The 21,302-nt window shown below is 42.6% G+C and overlaps 1 protein-coding gene across 1 annotated transcript in view; it reads right to left on the bottom strand.

Annotated features, from left to right (window-relative positions):
* LOC143962295 (complement C3-like) overlaps positions 1 to 18,651 on the bottom strand; it is a 324,990-nt gene extending 306,339 nt beyond the window's left edge. Inside the window, exons 1-5 of the mRNA XM_077471597.1 lie at positions 18,608 to 18,651; positions 17,698 to 17,777; positions 14,700 to 14,787; positions 6,777 to 6,879; positions 5,465 to 5,585 (exon numbers count right to left, since the gene is read on the bottom strand). Coding sequence (XP_077327723.1) covers positions 5,465 to 5,585; positions 6,777 to 6,879; positions 14,700 to 14,787; positions 17,698 to 17,777; positions 18,608 to 18,651 — 436 coding nt within the window. The remainder of the gene's footprint in view (positions 1 to 5,464; positions 5,586 to 6,776; positions 6,880 to 14,699; positions 14,788 to 17,697; positions 17,778 to 18,607) is intronic.
* Between the last annotated feature and the right edge of the window lie 2,651 nt (positions 18,652 to 21,302).

The following is a 21,302-nucleotide window of genomic DNA, read 5'->3' on the forward strand; positions in this document are numbered from 1 at the left end:
TTACCCGTGTCTGTTTTTCATACTTTCGAGGAGAGGAGAGGAGAGATTCCCATCGCTCTATCCCCATTGCCATCCTGTGCAAGGAAAAAAAGGGGGGGAATCATATTCCCTTCTGCTCCACGGTGGGGGGGGGGGGGGGGGCTTGGTGAGAGGACATCAGGGGACTAGCCCCTAAGTACTTCCTCCATTTCCCATAATTCCCAGGTAAATCGGGAACTGTTTAAATTCTAGCCATTTCAAGTGCCCTGAAATCTTGTTTCTGCTTCCTTTTGAAAACATATTAATTCTTCCATTATCCTCATTCTATCTATTTCTCTAAACCAATCCTTTATCCTTGGTATTTCCTTTGTTTTCCAATGTTTTTTCGGGATTAGTACTTTCACTGCATTCAGCATAAATGGGATAAGTGCTGCTCTATACTTCTTCCTATCGCATGAAACAGACATTTCCAGGGATCTAATTCTATTTCTATTTCCGTCCAATCAATCTTTTTAAGTCCAACACTTCTACCCAGTATGGCTGGATCAGACTACACTGCCACCATATATGAGCCTGGGTTCCCTTCTTCCCACATTCCCTCCAACATAAAGGTGATAGGTCATGATTCATTTTATTTGTTTTAGATGGAAGATAGTACCACTTGGTCATTAATTTATAATTCATTTCTTTTATCCTTGTGTCTATTGAGGTGGAGTGGTGTTGTGAATTTATGAAGAAATACATTTACTATTCACTGGCAGAAATGTATAATTCCAAAAAGGCCTCAAAAATGAACTATTGGAGACCTTTAAGACACAATAGAAACTCATGTACCCCAAGCCGTTAATTACACCAACCCCCTTGTAAGTTTACAAGCCTGTATTGAGACAAGATGTTGCCTGAACAAAAGGATCTTTTTGTCACAGACACCAGAAAAACTCTTATCTATCTCCTTGAATGGACAAGGAAGGCCATACAAATATATATGGCAAGGTTTGGGCCATACTTAGGATGTACCTGTGACTCAGGCCGCGTACACACGGGCGGACTGTTCGCCCAACTAAGTTTGTCAAACAATCCGACAAACAGTCCGCTCAAAATTTGCATGAACGGACTTGACCACACACGATGAACGAACAGTCCGCTGAAAGCGTGCGCGATGACGTGAACGGCACGTACGACGGGACTAGAAAAATGACATCCTATACACTGCAATGCAACCTTCGCCGTGTAAATTCTTTCTGAGCATGCGCGAAACTTAGTTTGTCGAACAAGCCTACACACGAGCGGACTGTCCGCTCAAACCAAGTTTCAGCGGACTGTCTTACGGAAATTCCGAAAAACTTTGTTCGTCAGACTGTCCGCTGAAACTGTCCGCTGAAGCCCACACACGAGTGGACTGTCCGCTGAAACACTGTTCAGCGGACAAAGTTGGGCGAACAGTCCGCCCGTGTGTACGCGGCCTAACAGTCATTAAACCTGAATGACCAGAACAAATATCCCATTTTCTCAGAAAGTGAGAGATCAACAAAACCTATTGTGTGAATTGTAGAGACTTGAAGGGCACAGCTAAGTCATCTAAACATTTATTGGACTGCTCAAAGTTCATCTCAAAACATGGTGTGAGAGGGATATGCAAGTCAGACATATTTCAAAAGTACTTCAAGTAATTCAAACTATATGTGATATTTGTAAGTCACAAAAGAGATATTATAATGTTAGTATCTAATGATCTAAAGAAGTTTGTCATAAAGAAATTATATATGAAAGTGTGATTATAAATAGAAGTGTTTTAGCAACGAATTAGCATTATGAAAAACATATAATCGTGATTATAACTGTATAAGAATTTAACCTATGTTTAGATAAACAAATATTGATTGGATACCCGAATTATACATGTATCCATATAGATAATAATTGTATGTGATATTGTTTGATATATATCTAACCTGTGTCCTTTCTAAATGGACTAAAGATTTAATAGATATACATTGATATACATGTATAACCATTTTATACAATGGGGATTATTCAAAATTATGTTATATATTCGTTAGAACATATATAAAAAATAATACATATTATAAAAATAAAAATATTAACTAAAAGAGATAAAACACCAAACACATGTGAGACACCTGGTGGTTGAAGGTGCTATTACCTTAAAATCATTAGACTCCTGGGAAAGCTAACCATTACATGTTGCCTGCCAATGAGGAGGGCACACATACCTTCTGGGCAGAACTTAGTATAATTTTATGATCTATTTTTGTTTAAGAGGATATTTAAGAAACTAAAAAGAGCTCAGGGGGAGCTTAGGGGACGCCCCCTGAGAAGGGACACTGGAAGACTCCCAGACAAACTGATACTCATGCACCATGCGTGAACACACATTTGACATTCATGAGGATTCCTGCTCCTTGGAACTCGGAGGTCACACAAAGTAATTCCTCTGTAAGAGAATCCATGTCGAATGCCCTGGCAGCCATCTTAAAAATCCTGGTAACCAACAATTCACACTAATAGCCATATGTGGAATGGGTAAATATATGTTTATCATCTCTTCTATGTTCTCTTAAATATTGATTTTTTTGAATATTCTATTATTGAAAATCTTTCTCCCGAATCAATAACCGCCTTTTAGATTTTTCTCTAAATTCTATTTTTCATTATAAATTTCTCTTTTTGCATAGTTACCAATTTTATTGACAAACAAACGTCTAATTTATTTCACATTGTTAACCACTTACTTACCTGCAGTATAGTAACGGTTGGACGTGTGAAATACAGACATTCTGTTTAATTGTCAATTATCAAAAGGTTATTGATTCTACCGAGAAGTGATAATGGTGATGATTAAGTCCAAAGTACGACACTCCCATTTTGTGGGTGCTTCCATTAATTGTCAAGGTGTTCATGTGACGCAATCGATATTTTAATTTCATGTAAATATTTGTCTTTTGTCAACCAATAAATGTAACTATTTTGTATGACCACTTGTCTCCGTGAATACGTTTCACATGTATAGACTGTATCATATAGATTGATTCTGTATCTTAAAAATATCTTCGTTAAAAATTACTTAATAAATATTGTGCGGGAAAATGTCCTTAAAAGGCACAACAGTGGGCATAGTTCATAACCTTTCCTTTCAACTTTTCTGGAACCGGTTGGTTCAGTTCTACTTCACACCTCCCCAAGGGACACATTAACCCATCATCAGCATCCTGTATATTTTGGAAATCCCCTGTCTACTTATCCCCCCTTGGTCAACTATTTTTTTCCCAGGGATTTAAACTACTAGCTGAACAGAGGGGTTTTGGGAGGGATTCTATGAAATGTTGGAGCTGTCTATATCTCCAACCATCCCATGGTGTTGTACCATATTTTGTTTGTAGCTCCTCTAAAGAGCAGAGAGTGTTTGCTTTTAGCACGTCTCTTAGTCTCAGTCGATTCGTATGGGTCCATTTTAAATACAGTTTATTTTATTTTCCTGGGGGAAAATAGTTATTACCGGTCAGTGGCATCAGAGGGCTATTATATTGCCCTGTTGTGCCCTTAAATACCATATCCCATACTCTTAATGTTCGGTTGTAATTGGGGCCATTTCTCTAGGGAGACCTCTATATTCCATTGAAATCCAGAGGAACGTATACCCACCTGGCCCTGGGCTTTTCCCATTCTTATTATTTTTAATTGCCTGTTCTATCTCCTCCTTAGAAATATCACTATCAAGCTTGCTTGAATCTTCTCCTGATATGCCTGGTAATTCAATTTTCCGAGGATACTGTTCAATTTTAATTCTTCTATTTTGTTTATCATCGGACTTTTGACTATCGTTCGCTTTATATAATAACTGATAATACTCTTAGAAAATGTTACTGATATCTCTAGTTGAATGTTTCATTACTCCCTTTTTATCTTTTATATAATTCAAGTTTCTTCTGGGTTTAATTGCCCCTGACAATAGTCTCCCAGGTTTATTACCAAATACATATTGCCTTTTAGCTGACTTCAGAAATACCCGTCTGGTGTCCTGTTCCAACAAATCCCTCAATACCTCCCGCTTTCCTGTTAGTGCGACCATTATTACCATTACCATTATTTTATAATCGTTTAGCCCTTTATGTAGCCGTTCCAGCTCCTGGATTTCCTGTAGGATCAGTTGTTTTTGCTCTGTCCACATTTTTCTTCTCTTAGCTCCTTCTGCTATTAATCTCCCTCTCATAAATACTTTATGGGTTTTCTACAGTACAGTTGGTGAAATATTCTCTACATTATTTTCTTTAAAGAACAGGCTCAGATCTATTTCTAGAGCCTTGCATATATTGTGATCATATAAGAGAGATTCATCTAATCTCCAGGATCTTTGCCTATCCGGTATGTCCTCTAGATCCAAGCTAGCCATGACCGGGGCATGATCCGAGAGAGTTATTGATTTCACTTCTACCTTCCTTAGCCCTTCTAGGAGCTGATGGTCCAGGAAAATATAATCAATTCTCGAGTAGAAGGAGTGTACCTGAGAGTAGTATGTGAAGTCCCTCCCCCAGGATGCACAATTCTCCATGCCTTCACTAGTTGCTGCTGATGTAATTTTCATTTGACTACCTTAAGATATTTCCCTTCTAAGCGTAGAGAAGGAGGTTGGGTATCTAGGGCTGGATAGAATACAAAATTGAGATCTCCTGCCATAATCATCCCTCCTTAAAACTTTCCATAACTAAGTACTGGCAAGCTGCAATATACGAGGGCTGTGCGGAATATGATGCAAAAGTGAGCATATTTTCTTATTAAATGACATACTTCCTTTGCATTTCACATGTTGGTAGAGTAACTCTTCCTCTACATGGCCCTCCAGTTGTTTAGGAACTACAATTCCCATCATGCCTAACCATGTCTGTGATTGTCAGAGTTTTACAATACCTCATGGGACATGTAGTTCCTCAACAGCTGGAGGGCTGTGGTTTGGAGATTCCTGCTACAGTAACTCTACTTCTTCTTTTTCATTGAAGTTAAATAATAGATTCCAATAGTAGATTAAAAGCAGAAGTACGTGCTGTCATTGGGTTCCTTACTAAAGAGTGGTGCAGGCTGTCCAACATCCAGGGAAGGCTACAGAATGTTTTCAGAGATGACCCCATTGACAAGGGCAATGTCTTGTGTTTAGTGAATCTTGACAATGGTGTCCTCTCCGTAAACATTCTGTAGCCTTCTGTGTATGTCGGACACCCTGCACCCAACTTTCATCAAGAACTCAATGACGGCACATTGATTTTTGGTAGAGGAAGAGTTACTCTACCAACATGTAAAATTTGAACAACTTATAAAAAAGTTATGCTCACTTTTGCGTTACTTTTGTATAGCCCTCAGATATTAAGATTTTGGCCTTGATTTCAAATATCCTTTAACTAATGAATAAGGATGAGCTACATAATACTGTAGTTTTTTGGTTTAGATAAGTTTTAGCGTTCATTTGTCTAACCTGCTTCAGTGATGACAGTGGTTGACACGTGCAGTCTGTACTGTAAAATGTCTTCTGGTTTATCAATGATCTTCAGAAGGTCCGCTCTCTGCAGGGTAGCTCTGCCCTTTCCATCATCTATCTAAATAACATTTAGAGGAAATCCATGTTAACAGTAAGGGAGAAGATAGCACAGAAATATTTATTTTTAAATATACGGTTTCTCTCATGAGTGGTGTATGGCTGATGTATCATCTGCCAACCTCCTACTACAACCCCTCTTGCTGGCCCAGAAATACCTTAGAAAGCAACACATTCTGGATTTTAAATGGCTGTAGCGGCCCCTTTATTAACAATCATAACAATTTTACATAAAATCAATTCCATCTTGTAACCCAACTATTTTTTACCCAACTTAAACTGACTTACTATGTCTCAGGTTAATGAAGGAAGGTTTTTCTATCGCATTGGCTGTACCACCACCACCTAGGCATCCTGGCCCCTAGCCACAATTTCACCAGCGCAGGCACAAATGTTTACCATTCTCTTGCTCGATACAGCCCGATGACTGATAGCCCATTATTTCCATGATGGGGAAGGTACCCACACCGAGCCCAACCCATTCCACACCACATACTGTATTCCTTCCTACATTCCGACCTTCAACAACCGGAGAGGCCTGCCAACTGCTACGACAACCCGAAAAACCTGACTCCCCCTCCCACTTTGCACCCCTTACAAACCCAAAGCCGCCCATGCTGACATACACACAGACGGATCACAGTAAAACCATCCATACAGCCTAAACAAAAAGGAAGGGAGGGCGGGAAAGAAATGCTTCCTATGCTGGTCTTCTCTCTTCTGCTGACCCCCTACTGAGAACTATTGCCTCTACCCCCGAGACCAACCCAGCCAATAGGCTGCACCTCAACCCCTCCTTTGCACCAATGGAAGCCCCCCTTGGTAAAATAAATGTCCCTACCCCCCTAAGCAGAATACCCAGCACCCCCAGTCACGTGGACCCTGCACCTAGATTCCCTTCTGTTCCAGGCCTGTTCTTTCACATAAAAAGCAGACTGGGCAAATTTCAAGGATGAAGGTGTCAAAAATGGGAAGTAAAGGTGATTTATTTATTTTTGTTGAGGAGGTGACAACCAATCTTGGACCTTTGAGGTCTAAACTATCAAAATGCCATCTCTACTGCTCTGTATATTGAAATTGAAGACTTTCAAAAGTTAAAATCACCTGCCTTACTGAAACTAAAAACAGAATCATCCATAAGCTATAAGATGTACAACAGATAAAAATGTACAATTCGTTTTTATGTCATTACCACAATCCTCCTCAGGGAATCTGCCACAGATTTCTTTTCATTGCCTTTCTTCAGTGAAAATAAGATAAAGGCGTTGCCAGAAACAGTTTTTCCATATGTATAGCTGAATATAAAAAAAGATTTGTGTTAATGTTAAAAAATAATTATTTTTCTTTCTGTAAATAAAATTTTAAATATTGAAGAATTTGAGGGTCCATTTTTTGGCACAAGAAAAGGTCCAAGGTATACTGTATATACAGCGGGTAAAATAAGTATTGAATACGTCACCATTTTTTTTAGCTAAATATATTTCTAAAGCCACTTTTGACATGAAATTTTCACCACATGTTGGTAACAACCCATACAATCCATACATACAAAGAAACCAAAAAAATAACTTTATAAATTAGGTTATGTGTAATAAAATCAAATGACACAGGGAAAAAGTATTGAACATGCTAACTGAAATTTGTTTAATACTTGGTACAAAATCTTTTGTTGGTAATGAAAGCTACCAGATGTCTCCTGTATGGAGAAACTAGTTGCATACATTGCTCAGGTGTAGTGATGGACGAACTTCCGACGGGACGTTTCGCGAACGAGGCCGACCGTTCGCGAAACCGAACGTTCGCGGCGGGCCCCATTGACTTCAATGGGAGGCGAACGTTTCAAACCTTTAGGTCGAATTTGCAGCCACAGGATAATTATTAGCTGGGCAAACATAGTCCCACCACATGGCCAATGACATAACACATGTATGAGGTGAATTTGGGATCGATAACTACAAGCATTCTTTTTTTATATGGGAAATTGTTCTGACAATTCAGGACTGTGGAGCGCATGAAGGCAATGGAGGAGAGGGAAGGTCAGGGACCAGGGTAGGCAAAGAAGAGGGTGCAGGAGATGATCACCAGCAGCGTGACATACAGCAATGACACATGCACCGTGATAGAGGCATCTGACAACAGCACCGTGATAGAGGGCACTGACATCAGCAGCGTGACATAAAGCATTAACACCAGCACCGTGACATACAGCATTGACAGCAACACCGTGATAGAGAGCACTGACATCAGAAGCGTGACATACAGCACTGACATCAGCACCGTGATATACAGCACTGACAGCAGCACCGTGATAGAGAGCACTGACATCAGAAGCGTGACATACAGCACTGACAGCAGCACCGTGACAGAGAGCACTGACATCAGAAGCGTGACATACAGCACTGACATCAGCACCGTGATATACAGCACTGACAGCAGCACCCTGACAGAGAGCACTGACATCAGAAGCGTGACATTAAGCACTCACACCAGCACCGTGATATACAGCACTGACAGCAGCACAGTGACAGAGAGCACTGACACCAGAAGCGTGACATTAAGCACTCACACCAGCACCGTGATATACAGCACTGACAGCAGCACCGTAAGCAGCCCAAGGAGGAAGTCAGCACAGCACAGGGATGGTGTGATCCCCTCATAATAAGCAGGCCCAGGAGAAACTCAGCACAGCACAGGGATGGTGTGATCCCCTCATAATAAGAACCCCCAGGAGGAAGTCAGCACAGCACAGGGATGGTGTGATCCCCTCATAATAAGAACCCCCAGGAGTAAGTCAGCACAGCACAGGGTTGGTGTGATCCCCTCATAATAAGCAGGCCCAGGAGAAACTCAGCACAGCACAGGGATGGTGTGATCCCCTCATAATAAGCAGGCCCAGGAGAAACTCAGCACAGCACAGGGATGGTGTGATCCCCTCATAATAAGCAGGCCCAGGAGAAACTCAGCACAGCACAGGGATGGTGGGATCCCCTCATAATAAGAACCCCCAGGAGGAAGTCAGCACAGCACAGGGATGGTGTGATCCCCTCATAAGCAGCCCCAGTAGAAATATGACACCGCTCAACCTCTTCAAAGAGGAGCAGTCAGCGGTCAGCAGTGGTACACCTCAACCCTATCTATTGTGGACCGATAGCGGTCCTTACAGAACAGCAGACTGTACCGCACTCAACCCTATGTACTGTAGCACCCTTCACCAAGTTACCAGTCCTTATAAGGACCTTTGTGGACCAAGTAGGTTGTGTGTGACTGCTTAGCAGACTGTACCTCAGTCCCTATACTGCTGAAGGACTGCTGCAGTATAGGGCAGCGGTTAGCAGTGGTGCACCTCAACCCTATCTATTGTGGACCGATAGCGGTCCTTACAGAACAGCAGACTGTACCTCACTCAACTCTATGTACTGTAGCACCCTTCACCAAGTTACCAGTCCTTATAAGGACCTTTGTGGACCAAGTAGGTTGTGTGTGACTGATTAGCAGACTGTACGTCAGTCCCTATAATGCTGAAGGACTGCTGCAGTATAGGGCAGCGGTCAGCAGTGGTGCACCTCAACCCTATCTATTGTGGACCGATAGCGGTCCTTACAGAACAGCAGACTGTACCGCACTCAACCCTATGTACTGTAGCACCCTTCACCAAGTTACCAGTCCTTATAAGGACCTTTGTGGACCAAGTAGGTTGTGTGTGACTGATTAGCAGACTGTACGTCAGTCCCTATAATGCTGAAGGACTGCTGCAGTATAGGGCAGCGGTCGGCAGTGGTGCACCTCAACCCTATCTATTGTGGACCGATAGCGGTCCTTACAGAACAGCAGACTGTACCGCACTCAACCCTATGTACTGTAGCACCCTACACAGACCAAGTTACTAGTCCTGATAAAGAGCTTTGTGGAACAAGTGAGTTGTGACTGATTAGCAGACTGCAGCAGATGGGCAGCAGTCAAGTATAATATTCTATCTATATTTGGAAGAAAGAATATTATACGTGTACAAGCCTATTACCGTACCACTGATACCAGTCCTGAAAAGAACCTTTGTGGAACTAATAGTAACAGCAACTCTTTAAACTGACCCTCACTGCCTAACACACTGCTTCCTTCCTTTCCCTATACAAACTGGTAAAACAGAGGAGACTGGAACAATTACTGGTTACTGGAATAGCTCTTTTGTGGACCTGATAGTAACAGCTAATGATGATGATGATGATGATGATGACTAATCTGGCTGTCCCTAAAATAGCAGCAGACACAGCGCTCTGTCCCTTTCTCTAAACTGACAAAAGACACTCAGGCTGCTGCAAAAATCAGTAGCACAGCAAACCTATATATGCCTAACACCTATACCAGTCCTGAAAAGAACTTTTGTGTACCAAATAGCTAGTGGTTTATCTGTCCCTGCTCCAAACAGCAACCTTTCCCTATAGTGACAGAAGAAAGAATGTAAAATGGCTGCCGGATCGGGTGTATTTATAAGTTAGGGGGAATGTCCAAGTGTCCATGTGCTGTCATGTCTCAATTGGCTGTCCTGTACCCCATGATGGATGTGTCATCACAGGTCAAAGTTCTTTTACACATTAAACACGTAAGTCCGCCGGGGCAAACGACGCCAATAGTCCGCGAAACGAGCGGACCGCGAACGACCGAAATTCGCTGCGAAACGACCGACGGGCGAACCGTTCGGCCATCACTAGCCTTTACCTAGCTAATGAATGTGGCCCCGTCAAGTCTCCACTACAGTATTCAACTCAGATGGTATCTCTTCCTTGCATTTGAATTTACGACAAATAAATAGCAGAGCATCTCCCATAACTCACACACACCTAACATTCCTGCAAGTCAAAAAGAACTGTTGAATTAATTAGATTCTCAAGCCCAAAGCCTGTCATATATCTACATCTAGATAGGTTAACCCTTTACCCACAGCAATATTTCATACACACTAATCTTATTTCTTATTCTAAACTATATATACATATATATTTACAAATATTCCCAGTTGCTAATGGTGATTACAAACAGCAACCTTTCCCTATAGTGACAGAAGAAAGAATGTAAAATGGCTGCCGGATCGGGTGTATTTATAGGTTAGGGGGAATGTCCAAGTGTCCATGTGCTGTCATGTCTCAATTGGCTGCCCTGTACCCCATGATGGATGTGTCAGCATAGGTCAAAGTTCTTTTACACATTAAACACGTAAGTCCGCCGGGGCGAACGACGCCAATAGTCCGCGAAACGAGCGGACCGCGAACGACCGAAATTCGCCGCGAAACGACCGCCGGGCGAACCGTTCGGCCATCACTACTCAGGTGTGATTTTGGCCTATTCTTCCACACAAACAGCCTTCAACTCTTGTAGGTTCCATGGGCCTTTTCTATCAACTCTGATCTTTAGTTCTGAGAGGATTTAATTCCTCTTAGTTTAGTTTAATTTCTTTGTGTTTGTTATTTTTCCTTGTGCATTTTATGGTTCATTTTAAATTGTTATTTTAAATTTAATTCTAGATAAATACGTGGTAACAGTACATCTTCTGCTTTTTATTTTTTCAAATGAAAAGGCTAAGACTGAGGATCAATAGAGGATTGGTGGGCCAATTTTTATTTATTATATGATTTCACCAACTGCAAAATTGGCAAGGCAGCAAAAAACTCTAAATTTTACTACCTGAGCTGTTGAGGTACTTTTAAATTTTTTCGTTGATTAGAGGCTATTTGATTAGAAGCTATTTCTGACGCACAGGGACAACCCTATGGCTTTTTTGTAGCATCAGAGTGGGGGCGGGGTAACCCAGCGACATCACTGTGTGGTCCCGCCCTCAGTTATAAAATAACTGTCACCTGAGAGGACGGTCATTACAGTGGGTGCCTCTCATGGAGGCTAATCGCTGTTGGCGGGTTTATTTATTTTTTACTTTTTGGTCCGGCGGAGGGGGGGCGGGGTAACCTAGCGACATCACCGTGTGGTCCCGCCCTCAGTTATAAAAGAACTATCACCTGAAAGGACGGTCATTACAGCGGGTACCTCTCATGGAGGCTGATCGCTGTCATGTCATTTTTACCATTTTCACACTTTTTTTGTGAAATGGTGGGGTACATTTGTACCCCGTTACCATTTCACACAGGGGGGAAGCCGGGATCTGGGGGTCCCCTTGTTAAAGGGGGCTTCCAGTTTCCTATAAGCCCACCGCTCGCAGATCTACACAACCACTGGGCAAGGGTTGTGGGGATGAGGCCCTTGTCCCCATCAACATGGGGACACGTTGCTTTGGGAGGCTACCCCAAAGCACCCTCCCCAAGTTGAGGGCATGTGGCCTGGTACGGTTCAGGAGGGTGGAACTCTCTCATCTCCCCTCTTATCCTGCGGCCTGCCAGATTGCGTGCTCGGATAAGGGTCTGGTATGGATTTTTGGGGGGACCCAAACGCCATTTTATTTTTACATTTTGCGCGGTTCCCTTAAAATCCAGACCAGACCTGAAGGGTCTGATATGGATTTAGAGAGGGGCCCTCACATCATTTTTTTTTTCATTGTGGAGCGGGATTCCCCTTAATATCCATACCAGATCCAAATGGCCTGATAATGGACTGTGGGGGAATCCCATGCTGTTTTTTTCAATGACTTTTATGTGTATTGCCGGGACTGACAATTCATTATAGCTGCAAGTACTTTTAAATGACCTTTTTCCTTTAGAAATGCTATTTTGTGCAGGGACTGTTGTAAACACGGGCAACATATGGCACTTTACAGGCATACTATAGACACCCCCCCCCCCCCCCCAGGTAAATCTAAAGGAATATTTCACTTTTATTGTTTCAAGGGCAGTTACATTTAAAAAAATACAATGTAAAATTGACAAGGGACACCAACAACATTCAACTTGAACATTGGACTCATCCCTAGTAGGCAGTTACATTTAAAAAAATACAATGTAAAATTGACAAGGGACACCAACATAGTTGTATCTTTGTTCTTAAAAACTATGGGATAATGGTGTTGTGGTAACTTGCACAAAAAAAAACCATAATAATATTATTCTTCATATCACTAGAAAAAAAAAGCCTTTGAACATTTGTTTGCAATAACTCCATCAGTATCACCAGCAAAGCAGCTTCATTATTATCCCATTAACCGGTTCCCGACCAGCGCACGCCGATGTACGTCGGCAGAATGGCACGGGCAGGCATATTGGCGTACAGGTACGACCAATCTTCAATGCCACCCTGCCATCACGAGCGCGCCGTGCTGGTCAGGACCCCCGTGAGTCCAGTCGTGGGTCCCACGAAACCGATCGCCGCGGGCATACCCGCGATCGTCTCACGGGACGGCTGAATGGAGAAATGCAGTTGTAAACAGCATTTCTCCATTCTGCCTAGAAACTAGTGACGCTGATCTCTGCTCCATGTGATTGGAGCAGAGATCAGTGTTCACTAAATGAAAGCCCAACCCCCCACAGTTAGTAACACACCCCTAGGAACACTTAACCCCTACACTGCCACCCAATTGGTTAACCCCTTCACTGCCAGTGTCATTTACACAGGAATCAATGCATTTATATATCAGTGATTGCTGTATAACTGACAATGGTCCCAAAAATGTGTCAAAAATGTCCGATGTGTCTGCCATAATGTTGCAGTCACAATAAAAATCGCTGATCGCCGCGATTACTAGTAAAAAAAATAATAATAAAAAATTATTAATAAAAATGCCATAAAACTATCCCTATTTTGTAAACGCTATAACTTTTGCGCAAACCAATCAATAATCACTTATTGCGATTTTTTTTTACCAAAAATATGTAGAAGAATACGTATTGGCCTAAACTGAGAGAGAAAAAAAATTTTTATATCATTTTTGGAGGATATTTATTATAACAAAAAGTAAAAAATAATGCGTTTTTTTCAAAATTGACGCTGTATCTTTGTTTATAGCGCAAAAAATAAAAACCACAGGGGTGATCAAATTGCACCAAAAGAAAGCTCTATTGGTGGGAAAAAAAGGACGTCAATTTTGTTTGGGAGCCACGTCGCACGACCGCGCAATTGTCAGTTAAAGCGACGCAGTGCCGAATAGCAAAAAGTGGTCTGGCCTTTGACCAGCAAAATGGTCCGGTATGTAAGTGGTTAAAGAAGAAGAGAATTGTGCGCTGCATTTCGAGATTTCACAATTTGCCACGTCACAAATTCTCCATTATGAACGCTAGTTTACAAGACTGACCGCTTCTGGCCTGTCCTTGAAAATCCGACAACACACATTTGTTGGAGGAAAATTTTAAAACATGCTAGCCAACATTTGTTGGTGAAAAAGCCCAACAACAATTGTCCGATGGAGCGTACAAATGGTCAGATTTTCCACCAACAGCCTGTACGAGGCTTTAGTGTAAAATGTGTAAGCGGCGATGCCACTTTTTTTGGAGCACTGAGAAGATTTAGAATAGTTTGGTTTAATTTCTTTGTATTTGTGTTTTGTTTGTTTTTTTGCTTTTTTGCTTTTTATGGTTATGTGTATATTGTCTCTTTTTTTTCCCCACCGTTCTGTACAAGATGAGGCTATTGAGGGCTTGTTTTCTTGGCACAAAGAAAGATCCATGATATTGAAAGCAGTCTGTAACCCTCATAAGCCATTTCAAGCTCTTTGTATCCTTAAAAGCCACCTTAATTTTACCTTACTCATTGATTCCCATTAATTCTGTCAAAATGGTGAAATTTTATAAAACATTCCCTGATTTTAACTGAAAACAAATATTTCTCAATTTTACTAACCTCTCCTAATTACTAGAACACACTCACTACCTGGACTGATACCAATAATCAATGTAAAGGGAAAATTATTTTGAACTAGAATTTTTTTGAACCCTCACCTTTACATACCCGATCCTCTGCTCCCCCAGTACTCAGCGCTCTCTTGTGCTTTGGAGGGACCCAAGACTGCTGGAGGACTGCTGGAGCATGGGGAAGAAGATGCTGCATAGAGGAGCAGAGGAATGGGTCTATTTTTCCAAAAAAACATGGAGTTCAGCTTGGTACAATGGAGTTGGTGTCTGTTGGGATCTAGAATATACCTACACCTACTGTACAGATATCACGACTTGTGTAGACAGGTACTCACACAGCTTCGATTTCCACAGAAAATGTCTCATCGTTAGCATACATAAAACTCCGATCTGGTTTTATCTTGACTTCAAAAGATGGCAACACTGGAAATAGGAAAGGTAAGATCATTTTCAATAGGCATGTTTTAAAAATAGGCAATTGAATGTAACTGTTCTGTCCCACTTAGGGCCAGTTTACACCACAGCACGTGTTTTTTGCCGGCATTGCAAATGGTGTGAACAGGCTCTTGTACAATAGACATTTTTTTCTGTATTGTATTGAACTGTATTATGTTTTTATTTTGTTGACATCTAGTGGTGGTTTAGAGCTACTACAACTTGTTTACATATGTGATTTGATATCTCCCTCTGTCCTCCCCTCCTGTTTAATGTTAATTCACTCATAGCTAGACCTTCCTTGTTTATACCATGTTTCCTCAGTCTGTGCTGGTACTTTTACTTCAATTAACTAGAAAAACATCCTCTGCAGAGTCTGCGGCGCTACAACTAGGCAAACAAGGCAGTTGTCTATGGTGACAAGAAAAAAAAATGCTGCTCCAGGTGTATAAAGATAAGGCTGATTGGAGTATCTTGCAGAGTGCTAGTCCTGACCCACCTCTGTGGGAAACTTGGAAAGAAGAAAGATATGGCTGCACATCCAAAACTACCGATTGCCTTTTATTTTGTTTCACAAAGATAACACCAATGACAACAAACTGTGGTCATGTAGACGCGTTTCACACATACATCTTGTGCTTAATCATTACTGATTAAGCACAATGATTAAGCACAAGATGTACAACGCGTCTACGTGTCCACAGTTTGGTGTCTTTGATGTTATCTTTGTGAAACAAAATAAAAGGCAATTGGAAGTTCTGGATGTGCAGCCATTTCTTTCTTCCTTTTCAAGTTGTCTATGGTGCACGTCCCGCCTAGAGTGCAGCCACAGTCGCTGGTTTAGGTTATCCTCTGTGCAGTGTCTGTGGTCCCCGGAGAGGAGTGTGGCGCTTGTGCCCACCTGTGGTGGCAGATTGTAGTGCAGAGCAGGGATGTCGAAGACTTGCCTATGTTTGTCTCCTCTGCACTCTACAGCCGTGTATACACACTGATACACACTGAGGAGGAGGGGGAGATTTACAGCCATTTAATCATCCTGTAGCAGCCATCTTCAATTCCTCTCTTCCTCTGTCCCTGGGATCTGAGTGATGCCAGTGTCAGCTTTCTGCCTGCCTCCCTCCCTGGGCACTGTGAAGCCATTGCCAGGCTGTGTGTAGCCATTGGAAGGGGGGGTGGCATTGTGGACAGAGCCGGAATTGACCCAGGAAATCCCTATCACCTCATTGTCCATTGGGGGGGAAGACCTGTCTTAGGGAGCCGGGATGGAGGAAGTGGGGGTCGGTAAAATCCAAATCTGGATGCAGCAGTGTACATTTTAACACACTCCCAGCTTCTATAGTGTACTGTAAAGCCGATTATCGGCTTTCAATGTGAAAATGATACCAGTGACTGTTCAGCTTCTGATCACTAAACACAATGTGCTGCAGCTCCTCCCCATCCCTGCCATGTTTACCAGGCTCAGTCTTCCACAATCCCACCTGTGGGCCTTGTGCAGTCATGGGAGGGGTCCAGGAGGGATGGCAGAAGCTACACAAACATCTGTCCGCTGAGCCTCCCTCCTGAGGAAAGGCCAGGAAGTGACATGTATGATGTCACTTCCTGGACCGGTGTTCTGTCCGAATCAGCGACACATCAGATTTGTTAACAGAAGTGATGTTCTGCTACAGCCATCTTTTTACACCCACTGAAGTCTTGCATTTCACATTTATTTTTACCAGTAAACTGAGCTTATATACTGAAATACAGTATTTAGAAATGCATGACACTGTTTCGATTTTGAATTTAAAAATCAGCGACAAGCCTGCTGATCTCACAGGTTTGCTAATCTGACAGAACACCACTGCTTTTACAATTCAGCATCAAAACAGTCAGACAGATTTCAAAATACTGTATTTCAGTATATAAGCTCAGTTTACTGGTAAAAATAAGTGTGAAATGCAAGACTTCAGTGGGTGTAAAAAGATGTCCTCTTACTACCTTCTAACTGTAGGCTTAATGCGGCCAAGTGCAGGGTGTACCAAGATGGCCATGACTGAAACATCACTTCCATTACCAGATCTGACAGGTTGCCTAATCTGACGGAACACCGGCGCTGTCATTCCACAGCAGCTGTGCTCGGGGAAGCAGCTGATGGAACACTATCCCTGGAGTCACTGAGACCCTGAGCTGGCCGCTTCCACCCCCTCCACAGCCCAGCGCTCCAGTCAGCATTGGGGGGCTGAGCAGAGAGCCGCTGACTGACAGTCACCAATTCTCTGCTCACAGAGCTGTGAGAACCGAGTAATTGGTGCTGTTCGATCGCTCGGTTCTCAGTGTTTAATGGTGCTGAGGGACAGATGCAGCTTTGGAGCAATGCTACATCCACCTGGGGAAGTATGATTATAAAAAAATAAAATAAAAAAATAAAAAACAAAAACCAAACTTCTCTTGATGTATTTCAAAAATGACAGTTCCACCTGGATTGGTTGAGATATTGTTTCTACTGTTAATCTTCACTGCTGACTATTTTATTACCTTAGAAAATGAACATTGGACAGATATTAATGAACATCTAAGATACACATAGCCATATGTCAGGTTGACCTCACACAGGTGTCAAAGGGGCAGTAAAAACAGGCTGATGATGCTCATGATGCTCATTCTGACCCCCCAACGGCCTATCTACAAGTTACCTGACAGCATGTCTGTACATTTTGCAACATTGCGGTAAGTTTAACTTGGCATATCACGTTTGGCAGGGGGTACCATTTGGAATGGAGTCAATGGAACTGCTCCGGAAGTGTACATCAATGGCTTGGGCTCTTTTTTTAAAAAATTGGGCAACCCAGTTGCCGATACTGTGTGTGTGTAAGAAGTTGGCCAAACAGGTTTATATGGAGTCTGAATAGATTTCCTTACCATACTCTTTCACTTCAAAGTTGGTGGTGTATTCTTGAAATGTGCCGTCATACCTGGTGGAGATGGTCCAGACGCCAAGACTAACGTAAAAGAAAACTTAGATCATTGTCTGATTTGACCAATTTTACCATCTTTGTTTAACCACTTGACCACTGGGCACTTAAACCCCCTTCCTAACCAGACCAATTTTCAGCTTTTGGTGCGCTCACATTTTGAATGACAATTACTCAGTCATGCAACACTGTACCTATATGAAATGTTTGTCCTTTTTTTCATACAAATAGAGCTTTCTTTTGGTGGTATTTTATCACTGCTGGGTTTTTTATTTTTTGCGTTATAAATCAAAAAAGACTGAAAATTTGGTAAAAAAATAAATCTTTGTTTCAGTTAAAATTTATTGGCGAGTATTGGCAGAGTATTGGCAGAGTATTGGCAGAGTATTGGTTTAGTATTGGCAGAGTATTGGTGAGTATTGGCTTAGTATTGGCAGAGTATTGGTGAGTATTGGCAGAGTATTGGTGAGTATTGGCAGAGTATTGGCAAGTATTGGCTTAGTATTGGCAGAGTATTGGTGAGTATTGGGTTAGTATTGGCAGAGTATTGGTGAGTATTGGCAAGCATTGCAAGGTATTGCACAGTATTGCAGGGTATTGGCAGGGTATTAGCAGAGTATTGTAGGGTATTGGCAGAGTATTGGCAGAATACTGGCATAGTATTGCACATTATTGCAGAGTATTGCACATTACTGCAAAGTATTGCACAGCATGGGCACAGAGCAGCGCTGTGGGCACTACAGATCCAGCCCACAGTGCTGCTACAAACGATCTCTCCCCCTCGCACTGTACAGATCGGTACAGAGAGGGGAAAGAGGACATTTACCATGATCCGTGGTGCGCCGGGCCTTCCGGACCTGGCAGTCACGGATGTTTGCGGGAGCACGCCCAAGGGGGGCATGCGAGAGCAACATTCTGGGAGGATGTCCATGGACGCCCTCCCAGAATGAGGTGACCGTGCTGTAGCCATCTTTCAGCTATGGCCCGGTCGGTATGTGGTTAACAGGGTACCAGTGACGACTGTTTTTTTTTGTGATGGGGGGCGATTCCTTACCCCCCTTGCTGTTTGCCGGTCGGTCCGGCATTAACCCCATGATTACCACAGAGTAGCTTTTTCCCTTCAAAGTCCCATAAGAGGAAACAATTTCCCTATGCATAGACTATTGGGGATGTGGGTTAATCCTACTCTCTAGACCAACCTAGCACCACCCCTCCATCCCGTCCTCTACTCCATAGGTGGCTTCTAGCATGCGGCTCCTCCTCTCCTCCTAGGCATACAATAGGATTGCCTGTCCTATCAGCCAATCAGGTGATGGGTCTCAGACCCGCTTCCTGATTGCCTGGGAGGAGGACCAGTGTTAAAATAGCGAATATTCATTCGCTAGTCCAACACACCTGGGTGGGCTGTCAGCACATTCTCTGCGCCCGGAGTCCACCCTTTATTGAAGCCTAGTAGAGCCTTTGGCTCTAATCAGTGCTTCAAAACAACACCCCCACTGTAATTCATACACCTGGCTTCTTGCAAGGGGCCAGACCCATGGGTAGAGGTGGGGGGCGGCATGGATAGGGGAAGCAGCACCCATGGGCCCTTAAAGGACGGGCCGCCCCTGCAGTTTACATATGAATGATGTAAAACATAAGCAATAAAACAACAAAAATAATATAATTGGGCATATCTTGGTTAAATCAGATGCTTTAAAGGGCAAACGAAAGATATGAGGTCTAATAGACCTTTTGGTTTGATCAGATGCTTTGAAGGGCAGAAGAGAGGTCTGGGGATCTAATAGACCTCTCAGTTTGATCAGATGCTTTGAAGGGCAGAGGAGAGATCTGGGGTCTAATAGACCTCTTGGTTTGGTTGGATGCTTTGAAGGGCAGAGGAGCAGAGAAGAACTCTGGGGTCTAATAGACCTCTCAATTTGATCAGATGCTTCGAAGGGCAGAGGAGAGATCTGGGGTCTAATAGGACTCTCAGTTTGATCACATGCTTTGAAGGGCAGAGGAGAGATATGGGGTCTAATAGACCTCTCAGTTTGATCAGATGCTTTGAAGGGCAGAGGAGAGATATGGGGTCTAATAGACCTCTTGGTTAGATCAGATGCGTTGAAGGGCAGAGAAGAGATCTGGGGTCTAATAAACCTCTTGTTTTGGTCGGATGCTTTGAAGGACAGAGGAGCAGAGGAGACATCTGTGGTCTAATAGACCCCAGATCTCTCCAAAAAAGGGACCTGTCAAGGCCCATGCCATCACAAGAGATGTTGTTTATCCCTTCTGTTAGTAATAAAACAAAAATAAATGGGCAGCGTAAAAAAAAAAAAAAAATTAAGTGCCCCCATTTCCCCATGCTCACGCGCAAATGTGAACATCAGTTCCACACGCAAACAGTGATTGCACCACACATGTGAGGTACTTCCATCAGAGCTGGACCAATTATTATAGCATCAGTATACACTCACAAACTCGTGCTTTGTATACAGCTGCTATACTGGATCAGAATGTGATATAAGTTATGTAAATACAGCGCTCAGCCTAACTATTAAAATCTCAGCAAAGTGGGAAAAAAAAAGTAAGAAAAATTATATATATATATATATATATATATATATATATATATATATATATATATATATATATATATATAAACAATTATATATACAGTGCTAACTTTGAAGCATGTGATTAGAGCCGGAGACTCTAGAAGGCTTCAAAAAAAATGGTGGGCTCGGGAGCAGAGCAATGTGCCCTGAACTCCACCCAGTTGTGTGACAATAGTGAATGAATATTCACTATTATCACACTGATTCTCCTCCTGGACAACTATGAAGCAGCCAAGGAGACGCATCCCAGGACACGGAGAGGCTGAGGGGGAAGCCACCACCACCTGTCAGCACAGGGTGAATGAGCTGGCGAGGGGGGTGTGGGTGCGGTGTGGGGGGAGGAGTCAGGTCTGTCTGCCCCACCACCCACCACCCCTGACCGATGGAGCACCAGCCGCCACTGCTTTTAATGCTCACCTATGAAGATTTATAGGTACCATAGTTTGGCATTTTAAATATCTAAGTATTTATTATATGATCAGTTCACAGTTACTATTAAATCATGCACACAACAATGTAGATTTTTTTTTTCAAACCTATAAAAAAACAAGTTATTACTCCATTAGTAGTTACCGTATATACTCGAGTATAGGCCGACCCGAGTATAAGCCGAGGCCCCCAATTTACCCCCAAAAAACTGGGAAACCTATTGACTCGTGTATAAGCCGAGGGTGAGATATGCCTGTCCATCCCTGTGTGTGTGTCCATCCATCCATCCATCCCTGTGTGTGTGTGTGTGTCCATCCATCCCTGTGTGTGTGTGTGTCCATCCATCCATCCATCCCTGTGTGTGTGTCCATCCATCCATCCATCCCTGTGTGTGTGTGTGTCCATCCATCCATCCATCCCTGTGTGTGTGTCCATCCATCCATCCATCCCTGTGTGTGTGTGAAACACCGTAGTCATACAAGTACTACTCAATGACTTCATCACACTAACTTTACAATGATGTCAT

This window comes from Lithobates pipiens, unplaced genomic scaffold (genome assembly GCF_037356315.1).
Source record: "Lithobates pipiens isolate NorthernLeopardFrog02 unplaced genomic scaffold, aLitPip1_a1.2 Scaffold_8, whole genome shotgun sequence".
In the NCBI taxonomy this organism is placed as follows: Eukaryota; Metazoa; Chordata; class Amphibia; order Anura; family Ranidae; genus Lithobates; species Lithobates pipiens.